This window comes from Melanerpes formicivorus, unplaced genomic scaffold (assembly GCF_026170545.1).
Source record: "Melanerpes formicivorus ecotype bairdi unplaced genomic scaffold, bMelFor1.0.p_v2 SCAF_24, whole genome shotgun sequence".
NCBI classification, from domain to species: Eukaryota; Metazoa; Chordata; class Aves; order Piciformes; family Picidae; genus Melanerpes; species Melanerpes formicivorus.
Window position 1 is genome coordinate 3,394,739 of NW_027142376.1, and position 21,168 is coordinate 3,415,906.

Genomic DNA, 21,168 nt, shown 5'->3' on the forward strand with positions numbered 1-21,168 from the left:
CATTTCTTGTTGGTTCCTCTACCATTTGGAGGAGGAAGTTGTCTTCTATGCAGTCCAGGAACATCCTGGATTGCTGGTGCCTTGCTGTGTTGTCCCTCCAGCAGATGTCCGGGTGGTTGAAATCACCCATGAGGACCAGGGCTTGTGACCTGGAAGCCGCTTCTATTTGCCTGTGGAGGGCCTCATCTGCTTGGATCTGCTGGTCAGGTGGCCTGTAGGAGACCCCCACAGTCAAATCAAATGATTTTCAGTTTGCAAAGCTTCCTTAATGCTGGCATTTGAGCACCTTCACACAGCAAGTTTGCAGAGAGTTGCTGCTGCAATTCAGACAAAGCAGAAAAACATCCAATTTTGACCACATCTTCTGAGGGGCCTTCATCTAGCAGACATGTTGAAGAAGATGGCATATAACAGTCAAGAGTTACTTAAATTAAAAACAGAAGGAGAAGTGCCTACTTTTGCCATAGAAATCTGTTATTTAGGGTACTCCTCCAGGTGGATTCTAAATATTTCTTGCCTGAGGGATTTCAAGTATCCTATTCCCATCTCCCAAAATAATATCCTGAATAGAATAGAATAGAATAGAGTAGAGTAGAATAGAGTAGAATAGAATAGACCAGGTTGGAAGAGACCTTCAAGATCATCGCGTCCAACCTATCATCCAACATCACCTAATCAACTAACCCATGTAACCAAGCACCCTGTCAAGTCTCCTCCTGAACACCTCCAGTGATGGCGACTCCACCACCTTCCCGGGCAGTCCATTCCAATGGGCAATCACTCTCTCTGTGTAAAACTTCCTCCTGACCTCCAGCCTGAACTTCCCCTGGCGCAGCCTGAGACTGTGTCCTCTTGTTCTGGTGCTGGCTGCCTGGGAGAAGAGACCAACCTCTGCCTGTTTACAACTCCCCTTCAGGTAGTTGTAGAGAGCAATAAGGTCACCCCTGAGTCTCCTCCTCTCCAGGCTAAGCAGCCCCAGCTCCCTCAGCCTCTCCTCATAGGGCTTGTGTTCCAAGCCCCTCACCAACTTCGTTGCCCTTCTCTGGACTCGTTCCAGCAAGTCAACGTCCTTCCTAAACTGAGGGGCCCAGAACTGGACACAGTACTTGAGGTGTGGCCTAACCAGTGCAGTGTACAGGGGCAGAATGACCTCCCTGCTCCTGCTGGCCACACTGTTCTTAATGCAGGCCAGGATGCCATTGGCCCTCCTGGCCACCTGGGCACACTGCAGGCTCATGTTCATCCTACTATCAACCAGCACCCCCAGGTGCCTCTCTGCCTGGCTGCTCTCCAGCCACTCTGACCCCAGCCTGTAGCTCTGCATGGGGTTGTTGTGGCTGATGTGCAGAACCCGGCACTTGGATGTGTTAAATCTCATGCCGTTGGACTCTGCCCATCTGTCCAGCCTGTCGAGGTCTCTCTGCAAAGCCTCTCTACCCTCTAGCAGATCAACTCCTGTCCCCAGCTTGGTGTTGTCAGCAAATTTACTGATGATGGACTGAATGCCCTCATCCAGATCATCAATAAAGATGTTAAAGAGGATGGGGCCCAGCACTGATCCCTGGGGGACTCCACTACTGACTGGCTGCCATCTGGATGTGACACCATTCACCACCACTCTCTGGGCTCGGCCATCCAGCCAGTTCCTAACCCAGCTCAGAGTGCTGCTGTCCAAGCCATGGGCTGACAGCTTGGCCAGGAGTTTGCTATGGGGGACGGTGTCAAAGGCCTTGCTGAAGTCCAGGTAAACTACATCCACAGGCCTCCCCACATCCACCAGGCGGGTCACCTGCTCGTAGAAGGAGATCAGGTTGGTCAGGCAGGACCTGCCCTTCCTAAATCCATGCTGGCTGAGCCTGATCCCTTGCCCATCCTGTAAGTGCTGTGTTATTGCACTCAGGATGACCTGTTCCATGATCTTGCCTGGCACTGAGGTCAGGCTGACAGGCCTATAATTCCCTGGCTCATCCAACCGGCCCTTCTTGTGGATGGGCACCACGTTGGCCAGCTTCCAGTCCTCTGGGACATCTCCAGTGAGCCAGGACTGCTGAAAAATGATGGAGAGCGGCTTGGCCAGCTCCTCTGCCATCTCTCTCAGCACCCTAGGATGGATCCCATCTGGTCCCATGGACTTGTGGGGATCCAGGCGGCTGAGCAGATCACCAACTACCCCATTTTGGAACAGTGGAAAACTATGCTGCTCCCTGGCTCCTTCTGCCAGCTCTGCAGGCCAGCTGTCTGAAAGACATTCTGTCCTGCTAGTAAAAATTGAGGCAAAGAAGGTGTTAAGTATCTCTGCCTTTTCCTCATCCCTTGTCACAACGTTCCCCTCCATGTCCACCAAGGAGTGGAGGTTGTCTCTGCCCTTCCTCTTGCTATTAATGTATTTATAGAAGGACTTTTTGTTGTCCTTCACAGCAGAGGCCAGACTAAGCTCCAAATGCACTTTTGCCTCCCTAATTTTCTTCCTACAAGACCTAGCAACATCCTTAAATTTTTTACGGGTTGCCTCCCCTCTCTTCCAAAGGTGATACACCCTCTTTTTTTCCCTTAGCTCTATTAAAAGTTCATAAACCATCCAGGCTGGCCGTCTGCCCTGGCGGCTTATCTTCCGGCACATTGGCACAGGCTGTCCCTGAGCCTTCAACAATTCTTCCTTGAAGTAGGACCAGCTCTCCTGGACCCCTTTGTTTTTAAGGGCTTTATCCCAAGGAACCCTCTGAATTAGTTCCTTGAGTAGCCTGAAGTCTGCCCTCCGGAAATCCAGAGTGGAGGTCTTCTTGCTACCCCTCTTAGCTTGACCAAATAATGAGAATTCAATTATCTCGTGGTCACTGGACCCTAAGCACCCTCCGACCACCACATCACCCACCAACCCTTCCCTATTGGCGAAGAGAAGGTCAAGCATAGCCTTGCCCCTGGTAGGCTCTCGCAGCACCTGGGATAAGAAGCTGTCCTCCACGCATTCTAAGAACTTCCTAGATTGCCTCTTCTCTGCTATGTTAAGATCCCAGTAGATATCAGGCAAGTTGAAGTCGCCCATGAGAACAAGGTCAGGCGATCTTGAGACAGCCATAAGCTGCCTATAGAATGACTCATCAACATCTTCCTCCTGGTTGGGTGGTCTATAACAGACTCAAACCAGGATGTCAGCCCTGTTGGCCTTCCCTCTAATTCTCACCCACAGGCACTCAACCCGATTGTCCCTGATCTCCACCTCAATGGCATCTAGTGCCTTCCTGATGTAAAGGGCCACCCCTCCACCCCTTCTTCCTTGCCTGTCTCTCCTGAAGAGCCTGTAGCCATCAATTGCAGTGCTCCAGTCATGTGAGTCGTCCCACCACGTGTCTGTGATGGCAACTACATCATAACTTTCCTGCTGCAGCAAGGCTTCCAGCTCCTCTTGTTTGTTGCCCATGCTTCGTGCATTAGTGTACATGCACTTCATCCGGGCTGCTGGTTTCACCTCTGGCTCTGGCTTATCACCCCCAGACCCCAGCCTGGGGGGACTGGTTTCAATGAGTATGCAAGAAGCTACTCCCCACCCTTCCTACTGAATCCACAGCACTGCCCAGCAGAGAAGTCATTCTTCTGAGGAGTGAGTATCAGGGAACCAGACAACACTGCTGCTCAGTGATGAGGGATTCTCACTGGGCAGAAGGGACCCCCAGCGCAAAGCTGATCTTAGTTTCCCCTCAGAAGAAAAGCAGTGGGACTGGATTTTTTTCTGCCAAGTACTTTGTCAGCAGAATGCTAAAAGACAGTTAAAGCAAAGTAGTATTGAAGCAAAAGTTATACTAAGTTCAGTTGTATTATCTTGATGTTTTTACCTGCCACTCATCTGACAAAGGATTGCTCTTTAAAGGACTCTTGACATTTTTCTAACACGCTTCTGTGTTCTCCTCACTTACTGGGCGTTATGAAACTTATTTCACAATTCATTTAAACCGTGGCAATGATTAACCTGCAATGCTAATGTTGCAAGTCACTATCACTGCGTCTGAAAGCAGACACCATTGACAGGGTGGAGAGGCCATTCATTAATTTTGTCAGAGGATGAATTCAGGAGGCACAGCTGTTTTACACACTTCCATGAGGAGTTAAGTTTTCCTTTGCCCAGTACAGTGGTTTAGCAACGGCAAAGAGGAATAGGTGTATGGGAAAGGTATGTTAGTGTACTAAGCAAACATGTTGGTATTTTTACTTTCATCCTAGAGAGAGGTTTGCACTGCAGTTTTTTTTCAGTCAGCAAGAGTAGTTTATCTCACCACTTCTGTAAATAACTCCAGCTACCACATAATATGCAGTCAGAAACCTCTCTTATGCTTGTTCTAAGGATGCATTCTCAGTGGTTTTGGCATCTTTTCCACACTGCAATCTCTCTGTTCAAGGTACACATGAAACACTACATCAAGTGGACAGGGAACAAAGTCATGCTAGTGCTATAATGAACTGAACTGCTGCCTTTTGAAAGAACAAGCCCTATTTGGAGGGATCAATATTTAATGCAGAGATCAAAGAAACATGGCTTTCCATTAGGAATTCTGGTATTTTCTCGAAAACACTGGCTGCTTGCAAATGTGTTAAAGTGGCACACCAAACAAGCTAAAAGGCACAAAACCATAGCTTTGTGAGTTTCATTTCTGGAATTAAGTAAAATCAAGCACACAGTATCACAGTATCATTTAGGTTGGAAAGGACCTCGGGGATCATCGAGTCCAACCTATCAACACAGACCCCATGACTAGACCATGGCACCAAGTGCCACGTCCAATCTCCCCTTGAATGCCTCCAGGGTCGATGACTCAACCACCTCCCTGGGCAACCGGTTCCAATGCCGAATGACTCGCTCGGTGAAGAACTTCCTCCTCACCTCGAGTCTGAACCTTCCCTGGCGCAGCTTGAGACTGTGTCCCCTCGTTCTGGTGCTGGTTGCCTGGGAGAAGAGGCCAACCCCCTCCTGGCTACAACCACCCTTCAGGTAGTTGTAGAGGGCAATGAGGTCACCCCTGAGCCTCCTCTTCTCCAGGCTAAACAATCCCAGCTCCCTCAGCCTCTCCTCAGAGGGCTTGTGTTCAAGGCCTCTCACCAGCCTTGTTGCCCTTCTCTGGACACGCTCAAGTGTTTCGATGTCCTTCTTAAACTGAGGGGCCCAGAACTGGACACAGTACTCAAGGTGCGGCCTAACCAAAGCAGAGTACAGGGGCACTATGACCTCCCTGCTCCTGTTGGCCACACTATTCCTAATGCAGGCCAGGATGCTATTGGCCCTCCTGGCCACCTGGGCACACTGCTGGCTCATATTCAGGTGGCTGTCGATCAGCACACCCAGGTCCCTCTCTGTTTGGGAGCTCTCCAGCCACTCTGACCCCAGCCTATAGCTCTGCATGGGATTGCCGTAGCCAAAGTGCAGCACTCGGCACTTGGACTTGTTGAATGCCATCCCATTGGACTCTGCCCATCTGTCCAGTCAGTCGAGGTCCCTCTGCAGAGCCTTTCTACCCTCTAACTGACTAACATCTGCCCCTAACTTGGTGTCATCTGCAAACTTGCTGATGACTGACTCTACCCCTTCATCCAGATCATCAACGAATATGTTGAAGAGGACAGGGCCCAGCACTGATCCCTGGGGGACACCACTGGTGACTGGCCGCCAGCTGGATGTGGCACCGTTCACTACCACTCTCTGGGCCCGGCCCTCCAGCCAGTTCCTAACCCAGCACAGAGTGTAATGGTCCAATCCAAGGGCTGATAGCTTAGTCAGCAGTTTGCTGTGGGGGACGGTGTCAAAGGCCTTGCTGAAGTCTAGGTAGACCACATCCACAGGCCTCCCCACATCCACCAGGCGGGTCACCTGATCATAGATCAGGTTAGAGAGGCAGGATCTGCCCTTCCTGAATCCATGTTGGCTGGACCTGAGCCCTTGGCCATCCTTCAGGTGCGCAGTTATTGCCACCAGGATAATCTGCTCCATCACTTTCCCTGGCACTGAGGTCAGGCTGACCGGCCTGTAGTTTCCAGGTTCCTCCATCCGACCCTTCTTGTGGATGGGGACCACATTGGCCAGTTTCCAGTCATCTGGGACCTCACCGGTGAGCCAGGACTGGAGGAAAATGATGGAGAGCAGCTTGGCCAGCTCATCTGCCAGCTCTCTCAGCACCCTAGGATGGATCCCATCCGGTCCCATGGACTTGTGAATATCCAAGTGGCTCAGCAGGTCCCGAACTAACTCCTCATGGATTTCCAGGGTATTACTCTGCTCCCCGACCCCAACGCCCAGCTCCGGAGACCACTCGTCCTGAACTCCTGCCTTGCTGTTAAAAATTGAGGCAAAGAAGGTGTTCAGGACCTCAGCTTTATCCTCATCCTCAGTCACTGCGTTCCCCTCCAGGTCCACCAGGGAGTGCAGGTTCTTCCTGCCCCTCTTCTTATTGTTAATATATTTATAAAAATGCTTTTTATTGTCTTTGACTGAGGTGGCCAGCTTCAGTTCCAGCTGGGCCTTAGCCTCCCTAATTTTATTCCTACATAATCTAACAGCTTCCTTGAACATACCTCGAGAAGCCTTCCCCTCCTTCCAAAGGTGATACAGCCTCTTCTTCCCCCTTAAATCCTCCAGGAGCTGCTTGCTCATCCAGGCTGGTTGCCTTCCCCGCCGGCTTGCCTTCCGGCACGTGGGAACCGCCAATTCCTGTGCCTTCAAGAGCTCCTGTTTGAAGTAGGTCCAACCCTCCTGAACCCCTTGGTTCATGAGGGCTGGTACCCAGGGGACTTTGCAGACAAGTTTTTTAAATAGGCTGAAGTTCGCCCTTCGGAAGTCCAAGGTGGAGGTTCTGTTGGTGCTCCTCCCAATCTCCCTGCATATTGAAAACGTCACCATCTCGTGGTCACTGCACCCTAGGCAGCCTCCCACGATCACGTCTCCCACCAGCCCTTCCCTATTGGAGAACAGCAGGTCAAGCAGAGCCTGTCCCCTGGTAGGCTCGCTTAACAGCTGTGTCAGGAAGCAGTCCTCCATTCGCTCCAGGAATCTTCTGGACTGCCTCCTCCCTGCTGAATTAAGTTCCCAGCAGATATCTGGGAGGTTGAAGTCACCAACAAGGACAAGAGCTGATGATCTTGAGACAGCCTCCAGTTGCTTGTAGAACAACTCATCAGCCGCCTCATCTTGGTTGGGTGGTCTGTAACAGATTCCAATCAGGATGTCAGACTTGTTAGGTTGTCCTCTGATTTTGACCCACAGGCTCTCAACTACCTCATCTTCCACCTCAAGTTGTGTGGCAGAGATTGACTCTCTAATATACAGAGCCACCCCTCCTCCTCTTCTCCCTCACCTGTCTCTCCTAAAGAGCCTTTAACCCCCCATTGTAGCACTCCAATCGTGGGTGCTGTCCCACCAAGTTTCTGAATGGCGACTACATCATAGTCGCCCTGATGGATTAGGACCTCCAACTCCTCTTGCTTGTTGCCCAGGCTGCGTGCATTGGTGTACACGCATCGCAGCTGGGTTCCTGACTTCTCAACTGACCCTACCTTGCGCCCTACTCTTACCTCTGCAGAGGGACCGATTGCCTCACCCACCCCCTTCAGACCTAGTTTAAAGCCCTCCTAATGAGCCCTGCCAACTCCAGTGCCAGGACTCTCTTACCTCTTCTAGACAGATGCACCCCATCAGGACCCAGCAGGTCAGGTGCAGTGAAAGTTGCCCCATGGTCATAGAACCCAAAGTTCTGCCGCTGGCACCATCCCCTGAGCCAATTGTTGATGGTATGGGTTCTCCCATTCCTCTCAGTGTACACCCCTGCCACTGAGGGAATTGAGCAGAACACCACTTGAGCTCCTGCCCCATCAATCAATTGTCCAAGGGCCCTGAATTCCTTCTTAATTGCCCTGGTGCCCTTCCTGTCAATCTCATCACTCCCAGCCTGTATTACCATCAGAGGGTAATAGTCAGTGGGCTGGATTAATTCAGGGATTCTCTTCGCAATGTCCCTAACCCCTGCCCCTGGTAGGGAGCAGACCTCCCTGTGCGATGGGTCGGGACAACATATGGGTCCCTCAGTACCCCCCAGGAGAGAGTCCCCAACAACTATAACCCTTCTCCTTTTCTTTGTGGAGCTAGTCATTATAGCTGGTGGGGACCGCTTGGGCTTAGGCTCCCCTCTGGATGGCTGCTCCTCAGCCTCAGCCCTCTCATCCTTACTGCCCTCAGCCTGCAGGGCCTCATACTTATTATGCAAGGGCAGCGGAGGAGGAGGAGAGGGCCGGGGTGGATTTCTCTTGCCACCCCTGGCAGGGACCTGTATCTATCCCTCTCTGCCTCCAGGAACCCTTCCCTCAGCAGGGGAGATCTGCAGAGCCTTCTCCCACAAGTCTAACTCCCTTTCACTTTCCCTTATGGGTAAGCAAACCCAACAAATGATACCTTTGCACATTAATGACAGTAGGAGCTTAACTGTCCAAGGAGGCATCAATGTCCTAACCCACTCACCCATGCAAGTCGAGCATGAGTCAACAACTATTAACAGCTTCACAGAGTTGTAGCAAAGAGATTAAAATTTTCCAGATGCACTGCACAAGTTAACTTTTCTTAAGAAGAAAGGCTACCTAGCAAATAAATGGAAGTACAAACAATAGAATGAAAAAAGCAGTGAGACTGGCTGAGGACACACTCTGTTCTTGTGTTAAAGCGAGCACAGAGAAGAATGGGTAAGCTAAGTGTGCAAGTGATATTGAACAATGCAACAAAGATGAACAGAAATGGGAGCTCGCAGAGCTCTAAGCCCAGCAGTGCTGTTTTATGCACCATAACATTGGCATGGCTGTTTGCATAGGGAAAGATGGCTCTCATTCTGTTCTATCACCACAAGAGATCTGTTACCATTAATATTCCTTTGGTGTTTCCTATATGGCATGGCAAACCACGGGAGCTAGGTCCCCACAACATACAACACAGACAAGGAGAGGCCAAAGTAGAGGAGAGCACGTGCAGAGGCTGAAGGCAACAGAGAATATATGAAGCTTTCTGGTTCCCTTCTATTTTTCTTGTTTTGTTAAAGAGCACATTCTATTGTGCCTAGTTATGCAGGCTAATGGCTGTATTTGTAGGGAATCAGAAAGAAGTAGTTTGTGAAGGTCCTCTGGAGGTCATTTAGTGCTGCCTCTTATACTAAAGACAAATTTCAAGGGTATATCAAGTTACTCAGGGCCTCCTTCAGACTAGCACCAAAGAACAGGCAGGACTGTCTGCTCCCTTTAGGAGAGAGAAGCCAAGCACAGTAACAAAGCTAGCAGAGCAGGAGCTTCACCAGCCAGGGACTAGCTCCACAGTACTTGAGTGAGAGAAGCAGACCAGGCTCTGGATCAACAAAGCCTATGGTGAGGCATAGCTGGGATGGAACTGGAGGCAAGAACACCTATGGCATTGATCAGACAGGGACAGAAGGCCCAGGCCTCCTTAAATGGCGCTTGGTCCAGTGGCAGAAGGTGTGCATGCAGAAATGTCTCAGATGGGACTGGTCAGTGCAATTAAGACCTATTAGTGCACTTGGGGTCCTGACAGCAAGTTTTAGATATCGCTAAGGATGGAGAAGGATTGGAAGAAATAGCTTTCTTCACTATGTTTCTTCATAAATGATGATACTAAACTAGAAGACCACTCTCCAAAAAGAGAGGAATTTCTGGTCTGCTGGTTGTGACAAATCAACCTGAAGTCTCAAAATAAATTTGTCTAATGTGGTCTTTTCAACAATCCTGCTGGACAATTCAGCAGCTTTATATGGCATTCTTGAAGTTCAAACATACCATCTGGTTTCTGTGCATCTATTTCTCCCTTGACTATCAGTACTAGTCCTTGGAATAATTGGACCCTCTTATCATTTGGGGAGTTTCTCAGCTAATGACTTTTACTTGTCTGCCTGCAGTATCTTCTACTTTGGAAACTTTGTTGATCTGTCTCAGCTACTGTCTGGAAAGGCAGAATCCCTATTCCAGCCTCCAGTGTCAGAGAGGTCCATGTGACAAACACTGTGCTGCCTAAGACCACACACATTTTCACTTTGCTGTTTAATCCATCTTAACTTCTCCATAAATCAGACAATAGGCAGATTATCATACAGTAAACCGAAGCCGCAAGTGTAAGAAATGCTGCCATCTGTCATAGCACCTTAGGAGTGTACCCAGCTTCAAGGACTAAAATGCACCATAAACTATCACCACGTAAACTAGTGACAAGATAAAGCAGCCCAACATAGTCTGAGGATTTCCTGGGGGTGCGTCAGTGCAGGGGAGAGCACTGAGCATTCAGTAGAGTGTTCACCTCCCAAAACCACTTCTGTTGGCAAAAGGATTGCCCTCCAGAAGTCCATCTGGCTGTGCCCCGCTCAGTCAGGGTGCATCTGGTTCAGTCGGGGGTGTACCTGATTCAGTCGGGGACGTAGCTAGTTCAGTCAGGGTGTACCGGGTTCGATCAGGGATGTAGCTCGTTTATTCAGGGTGTACTTGATTCAGCCGGTGATGTACCTGGTTCAGTCGGGGATGTAACCGGTTCAGTCGGGGGTGTACCTGATTCAGTCGGAGGTGTAACCGGTTCAGTCAGGGGTGTACCTGATTCAGTCGGGGGTGTAGCTGGTTCCATCGGCGGTGTACCTACGATGTTCCCACCCTGCCGAGCAGCCCCCTCGCCCCTGCCTCTCGCTTGGCAGCGGCGGCAGCTGGGGGCGGGGGCGGGCGGCGGCCAGCCCCGAGCCACCGCCCCCGCTGCGTGAGGAAATGGCGCTCACGTGAGGGAGGCGGCAGCGCTGTGCTCACCCTGCCCGCTGCCCGGGGAGCAGGCGCCGGCGGGTCCTGGGGCCGTCTGCGCCATGCCGACCAGCTTCACGGTGGTGCCGGTGGAGGCGCAGGGCGAGGAGCGGGATGGGCAGCCTCAGGAGGAAGAACAAGAAGAGGACGAGAGAGACCGGAGCTCTGGTGAGAGAGGGGAGCAGGGGGGCAGTGCCTGGGGGGGCAGCACCGGCACTTTGTGTGGGGGAGCGGGGCTGCCGCGCAGAGACGGTCGCCTCTCCTCCCCCCCCCCCTCCCCCCCCCGGCGATGGGCTCCTGGAGCTGTCGGAGGGGCCGCGTCACTTCTCTTTGGCTGGCGCCACCGGGCTTACCTGCCCAGGTGGAAAAGTGTGCTTCGGGAGAGCGCGAGAGTCCGGCACCGGGGGCGGCCGAAAGCTTGTTTCGCTTTGCTTCCGTAAGCCGTCGAGACGGCCGGGAGGAGGAAGTGCTCCGGCGGCGGGGGGGGAGTCGAGCAGCCCTGAGACGGGCGCGGCGTGGGAGGCCCCCGGTTCCTGGAGGAGCAGCCGTAACCGATGCCGCCGGCGGTGCCAAAGGCGGGTGTAGAGACCACAGAGTCGTCTGGTTGGGAAAGACCTTTGAAGTCGTTGAGTCCAACCGTTTATGTAAAAGCGGGTGGGTTCCTGTTTCAGCTCACTTAGAGACATAGAGCAGAGGGAAGACTCAGACTGGCGAGGAACAACGAGGCTGCTCCAGGTGTCTGGTCGTGTGTTTCTGCGCCAGCCGCCGAGACTTGCGAACAGTGTTCGCTGCCTGGTGGCGTGGTGGTGTGTGCCTCGCCCCTGAGCCGCCTGGGGGAGCAGGATGAAGCCTGGTCTTGGCGCATAAGGAGTCTGTGGGGCACCGTCTTTTGCGGCGGGATGAGTGGTGTTTTTACAAGTGGCGATGGCGGAGTGAGTACTCTCTCCCTAGGCACTCCTAGGAAAGTAACAACTCGTTTTTGCTTTGGCTCAGAAGCCTGTAACACTTCCTTTTTCTGAAGCGTGCTGCAGCGGCAAGACCAAGTATGGTGTGGGAAGCGCCGCGGGCGCTCGGAGCTAGCAGGATCCTGCACGTTATCTTAGACACGGTCTAACAGTCAATACTTATTCTGAATGCTGTTATTTTTTAAATGTTGGGGGATCGCAGGTGAAAAGATGGGTTTTTGCAAAAGGCAGTTCCTCCTAATGGCGGCTTCTTTCACTTGTGGTAAAGATCACAGATAAGTAAGGGTACAACTATGTAGTGTGGGATGTGAATGCAAAAGGATGAAAACAAGTGTGCGATCAACTTTTTATTGGAGCTTTCTCCTCTCAAACCTAGCTGTAAGAGTTTTATACTACCTGTGGCAAGAGGTTGTTGGTTTTTTTTTTTTTTTTTTTTTTTTTCCTGTGCTAGGTGCATAACAGCCGTGTTAAATCTGGACAGTTTTTCTTAGAGTAGAACTACTAGTCAAAAGCACAGAGGGTGATGTCTGGTCAGTTGGCATCTCAAAATACTGAGCATACATACAAGCATAGTTAGGAGTTGTTAAATTGTGGCTATATGAAGCTTCTGGAATGCTTGGAATATTTGAAAATCTTGGGAGGGTGAGAAGAGCAGAGCTGGCACTCTTGTGGTGGCTTATTTCTAACCTTTGGGCTTGTAATGCAGGAAAAAAAAACACCTCAACAAACAACAAAAAGCCAACAGAAAGTCTTCATTCAATTAAGTAGAATTTATGTGGACTAGCAGTTGCATTTGCAAAATATATTTAAGTCTTCTGTTCTGGATCTATATCACTTACACAAATAAATTTGTATATGACATAATGTACTTGTAACATAGGGAATAGAGAGGAAAACTTTGAAAAGAGAAGGCATTGACTTGAAGATACAGTCAAAGAACTTCAACTTCATTAATCAATTAAATATTGTGCTTAGATGTAGGGGTTTGGGAAGGGAAAGATGTGCTTTAATGTTGCCTCAGGTGTTATTTGGATGTTTGTGGTATGTAAATCTGTAATGTTTAGAATTGTTAATGCTATGTAGTGCAGTAATTCTCCTTGACTCATTCTGAAAACTTGAGGAATTCTGAAATACCAGTACAGCTAAAGGCTGTTGTTAGTTATGCACATCCAAAAGCCTGCTCCTTGAAAGGCGAGTGCTTGCCTTTCTCCCTGCTCCAGCCTTGAGGAGAAGGCTAGTGAGTAAAACATTTCCTACCCTGCTTTCCCCCACATCCGCATGTTCTCTTCCCTTTTCCTGCAATTGACGTTAATGTTCATCAGGCACTTCACTGGGCTGTTTCAGCTTGCTAAACTGGCAGAAAGCTGAACTGCAGAGAGAAATACATGCCTTCCCCGTTTTGGCGTTGAAGGTGAGCAAGTGCTACAAAAAGTCTGAGGATGACTAGAGTTGTCAGGGTGGGAGGGGTGTACAGCTGAGTGCTAAAAAGGAAGTAAAAGAGAACGAGAACCTCCCCTTTGGCTCACCTGTACTTATATAGCTCAATGTATGATTTTTGTTCCAGTTGTTCAGGTGTCAAGGGTTTTATCAGTTTAGAATTGTTTGACTTAAGGAAATTCCAAAACAATTGTCTGGCTTGAGTTTTAACTGCAGTAAAGCAAAACCCAATGAAAATCCCCCACCAAACTCTCAGCACTGCTGTTGGAGGAAAGTAGGCTGTAGGCTGTGTAGCCATTAGATCACCGGTAAAGTAGTTCTGGTATCTTGTTAGTGAGGCACTTATCAGTTATTCTGTGTATTTATCCCCTTTCCTGCCTTTTTATCTGATACTCACCTGTGCCATAATGGAGTAAACTGCTATGTTCCTACTCTATGCTCTCTACTCCATCACAATCATCTGAAATTCTAGTGTCTTGTATTTTCTGGTCATGCAACACCCTCACATTTGTGAAGGAGACTTGCGTGCATGCCTGATTGGTTGGATTTTAGCACTGTCCAGAGCAGTACTGGGAAGTAGAGGCTGATAGTGAAGATTAATGCTTGGATTGAACAATATCGCTGAGGGATGGAGCATGCTGACTCAAACATGGACAAAGTAGCAGAAGGCCTGTGTGCCTGTGCAGAAGCATATGTGCTTGTGTATTTTAATGTGCTTACGATAAACTACAAGGGAAGCACAGCCAGGAAACAGCAGCTGGTTAAAGAAGAGAAGGAAACAGGAGTCTGTTGTAGGCAGTCATGGATAAAGTTCTATGATACATTCTGGTTTTGATTTGTGTCAAGGTTTTTTAGCTGGTGGTGGTTGTTGTGGATGTCTTTTTTTGTTTTGGGTTTTTTTATGCATCAGTACTGACTGTCTATTAGATAGGTAGGCTTCTAAGACTTTGGAGTTTGTCAAATCTATTTCATTAGCAGCTCTGCATGTCAGGTGTTTCAAAGCAGAACTAGTATTTCTAGCACCCCATAGCAGTATTTACCTAGTTGCAATCATGTGCCAGTAGTATTCAGTGTTTCCAGTACTGGCTAAAAGCTGGGTCTAGGGATATACATAGGAAGAAGAGTTGTCAAATATGATGCTGTGTTCCACGTACTCTTTCACACTCTGACAACTTGTAGTAAAAAAAAAAAATCAGAGAATAACAGAAGCATTCAGGTTGGAAAAGGCTGTCGGGATCACCAAGTCCAACCCAGAACCCTACTCTGCAAGGTTCACCCCTAAACTATATCCCCAAGCACCACATTTAAACGACCTTTAAACATATCCAGGGTTGCTGACTCAACCACCTCCCTGGGCAGCACATTCCAATGCCTGACCACTCTTTCTGTGGAAAAAATGTTTCCTAATGTCCAGTCTAAACCTACCCAGTTGCATCTTGAGGCTCTTCCCCCTTGTTTTATCACTAATTACCTGTGAAAAGAGATCAGCACCAGCTTCTCTACAATGCCCTTTTAGGTAGTTGTAGAGAGTGAGGGTCTCCCCTCAGCCTCCTCTGTTTCAAACTAAACAGCCCCAACTCCTTCAGTTGCTCTGTGTAAGATTTACTCTTCAGGCCCTTCCCCAGCTTTGTTACTCTCTACTGCCCTGGCTCCAGTGAGAAATGGATTTGAATTGAAGGAGAATAGGTTTAGATTGGATCTCAGGAAGAAATTCTTCATTACAAGGGTGGCAAGACTCTGGAATGAATTGTCCAGAGACTGAAGATGTCCTCTCTCTGGAGATACTCAAGGCCAGGTTGAGTGTGGCCTTGAGTAACCTGGTTAGTTGAGAGGCATCACTGCCTATGGCAGGGAGGTTGCATTAGATGATCTCTAAGGTCTCTTCCAGCATAAGCCATTCTGTGATTCTTTGATGATCTTAGGAGCCCAGTAAACACTAGAGCTGGTTCTAGGAAGGAGGAACTTTGGGAAATGGACTTGAAAGGAGTCTTCACCTCTTTCACAGCCTTCCCACAGCTGAACGTGCTTGTGGTGTAGCTGTTAGGATCTCAGTGAAATCAGATTTCAAATGCAATTTAAAGGGCTGACCACAGGAACTGCTCTGTTCTAAACAATCAAGTCCCCTTGATAGAATTGTATGAAGTTTTTAAGGCTGGTGTAGAATGTGTGAAATATTTAATGCATGTAGTAGAAAACAGTGATGTCTCTAATTTGAAAGAGAATTTAAAAAAATTATGCAGCCAGGTAGATTCAGCTTGGATGTTAGGAAGAAGCTCCTCACCATGAGGGTGGTGAGACCCTAGAACAGGTTGCCCAGGAAGGTGGTAGAAGCCCCACCCCTGGAGTTTTTTAGAGCCAGGCTGGATGTGGCTCTGAGCAACCTGATCTAGTGTGAGGTGTCCCTGCCCATGGCAGGGGGGTTGGAACTAGATAATTCTTGAGGTCCCTTCCGACCCTGACAATTCTGTGGTTCTATGACCCTTATACAATTTCAAAATACCTTGTTTTTAAAAAGAGTGCTTGAAAGGTAACTAGAACTGCATTTTAAAATGTTTATCTGCTGCATCTTAAGTACAATTAATACAAGGACTTCTTATGTAAAATAAATGCTTAGTAACTATACTTTTGTTAACTTGCATCAAGTACATGTTAGATCTTAAGCCTAAAATTGGCCTTTTTAATAGATCTTTGGAATAGGTTAATTTTGCATGTTGGTGTGTACTGGTCTGTGTGGTGGAAGTATTTTTCCATCAAACTCACTTCAAGAGGACTTGATGTGTATTTGTTCTTAGGCAAAGATGTGGGATGTTCTCATAACATGACCCTGCCCATTTCACTAAGCATGGTGTGTGTTGCTGACGGAAATCCTCCAGCTTAATTCCCTTTAGAGAGGTCTGTGGCTGTCCTGTAGTTTGACTGTGTCATGTGCATGCTTCACACCGCATGAAGGCTTAATGACTTGTTTCAGGATTAATCCAATACTAGTAAGAAACAGGATTTAAGGTCTTACACAAAGCTGGGAGGAAGCAACTGTCAGTTTCCTGCTTCAATTTTTGATACGTGAGGAATCAGCAGAGGGGGGATGACTTGATTTTTTTGCCTTTATCATGAGTGAACACGATTATGAAGAAAGTGGACAAAATCCAAGTGAGTCGCTTTAAAAAGGCAATAATGTGATTTTAATGTCTCTGCTGAAATAGTGGGTTCTGTCCTTCCAGCGATATTATATAAAGAGCTTGTACAGAGCTTTTGCTGTGTGTTTTTATTAGAAGTAGGCTGTGCTTGATTGTCATAGTAGACTAAAGAAAAACTAAAATGTAGTGATGTTGATGAGGGGAGTGATGGATGTAGCATTAAAATCCTCAGTTATGTAAGGGAGGTTTACAAGGAACTTAAGTGCACCTTGTTCTGCTTTACAAGATAGCGTACATAAATTGTACTAGTCATCGATTAAAAATAATGCAAGAAAATGGTGATAGAGCATTTACATGTTTCTTTACTTAAAAACCCAATAACCTGTAAGTTTGAAGTAGCTTGCACTGAATTCTTATACCCATGCAATACAAAAATTCAGAGGCAAGATGCGATCAAAACAAGGTTGATGACCTTACATAATTTGAATTGAAACAAGTGGTGGCTTTTGAATACTTGTGTTTGTTAGAAGAATTCCTTAGAGCTCCTTAGAAGAAATGAAGAAATGAGTTTAAGGTTGATTGGCAGGCCAACTAAAGAAGATTCAGACAAAACTTTGAATATGTAGGAAATAAATACACATGATAGGGAAGTTTTTGCTACAGACAGCTTTACTGGATGTGACACTTCTGTACATCAGTTCAAGTGAGTTTTTAATTCTACATATTTTTGCCTTAAGCTTCTTTGTATTAACACTGAATTCTTGTTTACCCTTGTGCAAACAATCTAATCTCCAGATTCTCAGTTTGTAGTGGGTTGTTCTTAATGTGACCAAATACTTACTTTAAAGCATATAAAAAGAGCCTGCTTCTGTATTTCATACAGATGTTAAACTCTTGCAGCAGGACTGGAGAAACAGATGCTGGCTTTTTTTCTTTTTGGACAAAATATGTTTGAATGCAAGGTAAAGGGGAACATTTCTTGAGTATGAATAACACTGACAGGTATGTTATGGACAGCAAGGAAAGGATTTAAGGGTCAGACTGGAATAGAATGGTATGAGCTTTATTTAATACTGCGGTAAAGAGGGCTATCCTGATCCTTGGAGTAGAGGCGATTGATTATACTTCTGTAAATAGCATGATTGAGATGTGGTAGAAGGCTGTTTGATTTGTGAAGCTAAAAGAGAGAAAAAAATTTAATGCATAATTTAAACTGGAGAGAATGTTGCCATAAAAAAAATATATTGAAGGTTAGAAAGTTGTTCTACAGACTTAACTGTTTCAGGTTTTCAGAAAGAAGCTTGAGATGGTTTAGTAAGTGTAGTTTGCATCACAGATAGAAAATACGAAGGGCAAATGGTTAAATTGAGAAGGCATGTTAGGGTGTTATAGCTGGAAGTTTGGAAAGAGCCAAACTTAAACAGAAATAAGGAACGATTTGTTGAAGAGAATTCCAGTAATTTAAGAAATCTGAATCTGTGTAAAAATCCATAGGCTTTGTTTTTACTTTCAGTCCTGAAAGTATCAAATTTTTCAGTATATATATTTTTTTTTTTTTTTCAAAGAGCATAATGCAGAAATTAAATTCTGCAATCTATGGAAAGACAGCAAAATAGATGGTCTTTAATCCTTGAAGTAGACATCCTAGTGAAAATTTAGGATCACTTAAATGATCTTTTCCTTCTACCCCTGAACCCCTGCTCTTCCATTTTTCCCTAAGACAAAACATGTTTCTGTTTTATCTGCGACACGTTTGGTTTTGGTGGTGGTTGTGTTTTTTTTCATGCTCTACTTCCTTTGAGGATGTGTGGGGGTGAGAGGAAGGAAAGCCAACCACTCTAGGATTTAGTAATAGTGGTATCAGTGCTCAGGAAGCAGCTTTCCTTACACTAATTGCTCATTCCTGCACTGTGGTGTCTCTGGTGACACCACAGACATTTGTGTAGTGAACACACAAAGCAACTGGATTAGCAAGGGTGAAAACAAAAGCATAGAATGGTCTGGGTTGGAAGGGACCTCTGAAGGTCATCTAGTCCACCCCCCGCCTGTGCAGTACGTAGGGGCATCCTCAAGCAGATCAGGCTGCCCAGAGCTCTGTCAAGCCTCATCTTGAGTATCTCTGGGGATGGGGTCTCAACTATCTCCTTGGGCAACCTGTTCTGGGGTTCCACTACTTATGGCTTAAAAACGCAAAGCCACCCCAAAAAAAGGCAGAGGTCCTCTTTCACAGCATGCTATTAAGCACACACCACTGTTGCATGTATGATAAATAGCTCTGTTTGTGTGAAGAACAGTGTGATGCAGGGACACAAATGGGTGGGTAGTAAGTGTGAGAGGAATGAAGAGGTCACCTCTTTTGGTGGCAAAGGTGGCTTCTGCCTGTTTGAGCTATGCTTTTGGATTCTGTCATGCACTATATAAAATGGATCAGCCTAATTTTTTTTAACTTGAAAAATACCTGTAAAGTACTCTACCTGTCAGTATTTGTCTTGTTCCTCTGACCAATGCTTTGGATTGTGATCTGCCAGCACACTTCTGATGTTAGTTTTGTTTAGTGTTTGAAAATGAGAAAATATCTGCTGGCATTGGCAGCTCTGAACTTGAGGCTAGCACAACTCTGGAGCAGTTTGTGAGCTGCACTGTGTTGGCAGTTGCAGGGCTGAGGTAGATGGGAGTGCATATTGTGATCATCTGCATGAACACTGAATATTACCTTCCGAATTTGAGATATCTCCTACTTTCTCTGCTTGCACTGTTTATCTCATGTAGGAAAGAAACTTAATTTGTTGCAGCTAATTTCCATATGAATATAGCTACACTCATCACAGTGCTTGAGTATCTGATGGAAAATGCCAGACAGGTTTCTGGGAAATGTATGGCTTTAGTTTGTCTGCTGCCCCATCAGTATGCACTAAGTTGTGCGATGATGAGTGAACGTTCCACAGGAGATGGAAAAAACTATTAGTAATAACAATTTTTGAAGTAGGGGTTGGGGGAGCAGACTTAGTTTCTGGAGCTTGGTCTTTGATCACCTTATGTTGGGTTGAATGGAGTGCCATGCTCACAGGTGGGGTTTTGTGCATATATGAGGAAATGTGCTGCAATCAAGCCTGGGGAAGACTTTTGTGATTTTTTTTATGAATCTTTCAACACCAGTGGTGGTCCAAAATACTGCCTCACATGGACTACTAATTTTTGTCTGTAAGCCCTTAAAACTTGCTTTCAGAAATCAAGCAACAGTGAGTATAGATTTTTGGAGTACTTCAGTTGCAGAAATTTTACTTGGATTCCTGAAAATACGTGCAGCTTAGAGGAATGTCTAAAACTACATTAGAAGCTATTGTTTGTTATGGTACGTTTAATCCACCTCCACACCCAGGAAGAGTTTGAGTTGACTCAGTTTCAAAGAAGCCTGAGGGAAAGACTTTTTCTTTTTTGAGCCCTGGAACAGGCTGCCAGAGAAGTGACTGAGTCACCTGCCTGGAGGGATTTAAAAGATGTGGTGCTGAGGAACAGTGAGTGATGGTCTTGCTTGTATTAGGTTAATGGTTGAACTTGGAATCATTTAGGTTGGAAAAGACTTTAAAGATCAATTGTCTATTTATCTTTAAGCTTCAGAATTCAAGGGAATAGGGTTAAAAACTGAAGCTGTAAATGGCCTGAGATCAAGTACCTATTTTTCATATTCCATGTGACTGCAGTGGAAGCAACTGGAATAGTTTTGATGTGGGTTTTTTCCATTTGTTCCATTGCACCTGATGTGCCAGAGATTTTGCTGCATTTGTGGAAAGCATAAGTCCTGTCTTTTTCTAATAAATGACTTAAAGATTGGGACAGTGCTTATTTCATGAACTTGGTCATTGCTGTGGACTGTGTGTTGAGGTTCTTCCTAGTGGATAGTGAATACATCTCAATTTGAGTTGCATGCCATAAGGCACATTGTATTTCTGTGCATGTTAAATGAGCACGCTCTCAAGGGGGTGTTTCTAATTTACAGTCAATGTGATTTTGCTGACAGCTATACTCAAAGCCCAAAGGAGCTTGTTCCAAGGTGTTGATAATTGTTGGGTTAGTCAGGAAACTGCAAATGAGAGTGCTTCTCAGTACATTCATATGGTCACTTTTTCATCATTGACCCTCTTTCAAATTGAGCTAACACAGATAAAGCTGGTTACATCAAATAGAATAGAATAAACCAGGTTGGAAGAGGCCTTCAAGATCGTATCCAACCCACCTATGTTGCATCTCTGCCTTGATGTCCTGACGAATCGTGAGCCCACCGAGCTAAGAATATCTCACCTCGGTGTTTCCAGTCGAGATCAAGATTAGAGTCCATGTCTACTTGAGAAACTCTTGCAGCTAGATCTGCCTGATGGTTGTGTTGCTGTTCCTCAGTAGCTTTGCTCTTAGGAATGTGAGCATCGATGTGTCTCACTTTCACTGGAATTCTCTCGATTCGATCAGCAATGTCCTGCCATAGGTTGGCTGCCCAAATGGGTTTTCCTTTTCTCTGCCAACCACTCTTCTTCCAGTTCTTTAGCCAACCCCATAGAGCATTGGCTACCATCCATGAGTCGGTGTAGAGATAAAGCTTTGGCCATCTCTCACGTTCAGCCACGTCGAGAGCTAGCTGGACAGCTTTTACCTCTGCGAACTGACTGGATTCTCCTTCTCCATCTTTCGCCTCTGCAACTCGGCGTGTTGGACTCCACACTGCAGACTTCCACCTTCGCTTGTTTCCAACAAGACGACAGGAACCGTCTGTGAACAAAGCATATTTCTTTTCATCATCAGAAAGGTCATTGTAAGGAGGAGCTTCCTCAGCACGAGTT

The 21,168-nt window shown here is 46.8% G+C and overlaps 1 protein-coding gene across 9 annotated transcripts in view; it reads left to right on the forward strand.

Moving 5' to 3' along the window:
* The first annotated feature begins 10,773 nt into the window (after window positions 1–10,773).
* LOC137448283 (solute carrier family 12 member 7-like) overlaps window positions 10,774–21,168 on the forward strand; it is a 63,653-nt gene continuing 53,258 nt past the window's right edge. For 3 of the 9 annotated variants that reach the window (XM_068152616.1, XM_068152619.1, XM_068152621.1), the window contains exon 1: window positions 10,778–10,968. In XM_068152616.1, coding sequence (XP_068008717.1) covers window positions 10,863–10,968 — 106 coding nt within the window. In that variant the 5' untranslated portion in view covers window positions 10,778–10,862. Of the gene's footprint in view, window positions 10,969–11,201; window positions 11,455–11,516; window positions 11,733–16,160; window positions 16,350–21,168 lie in introns of those variants that run through there. The other 6 variants (XM_068152624.1, XR_010989027.1, XM_068152622.1 and 3 more) reach the window with 6 other exon arrangements.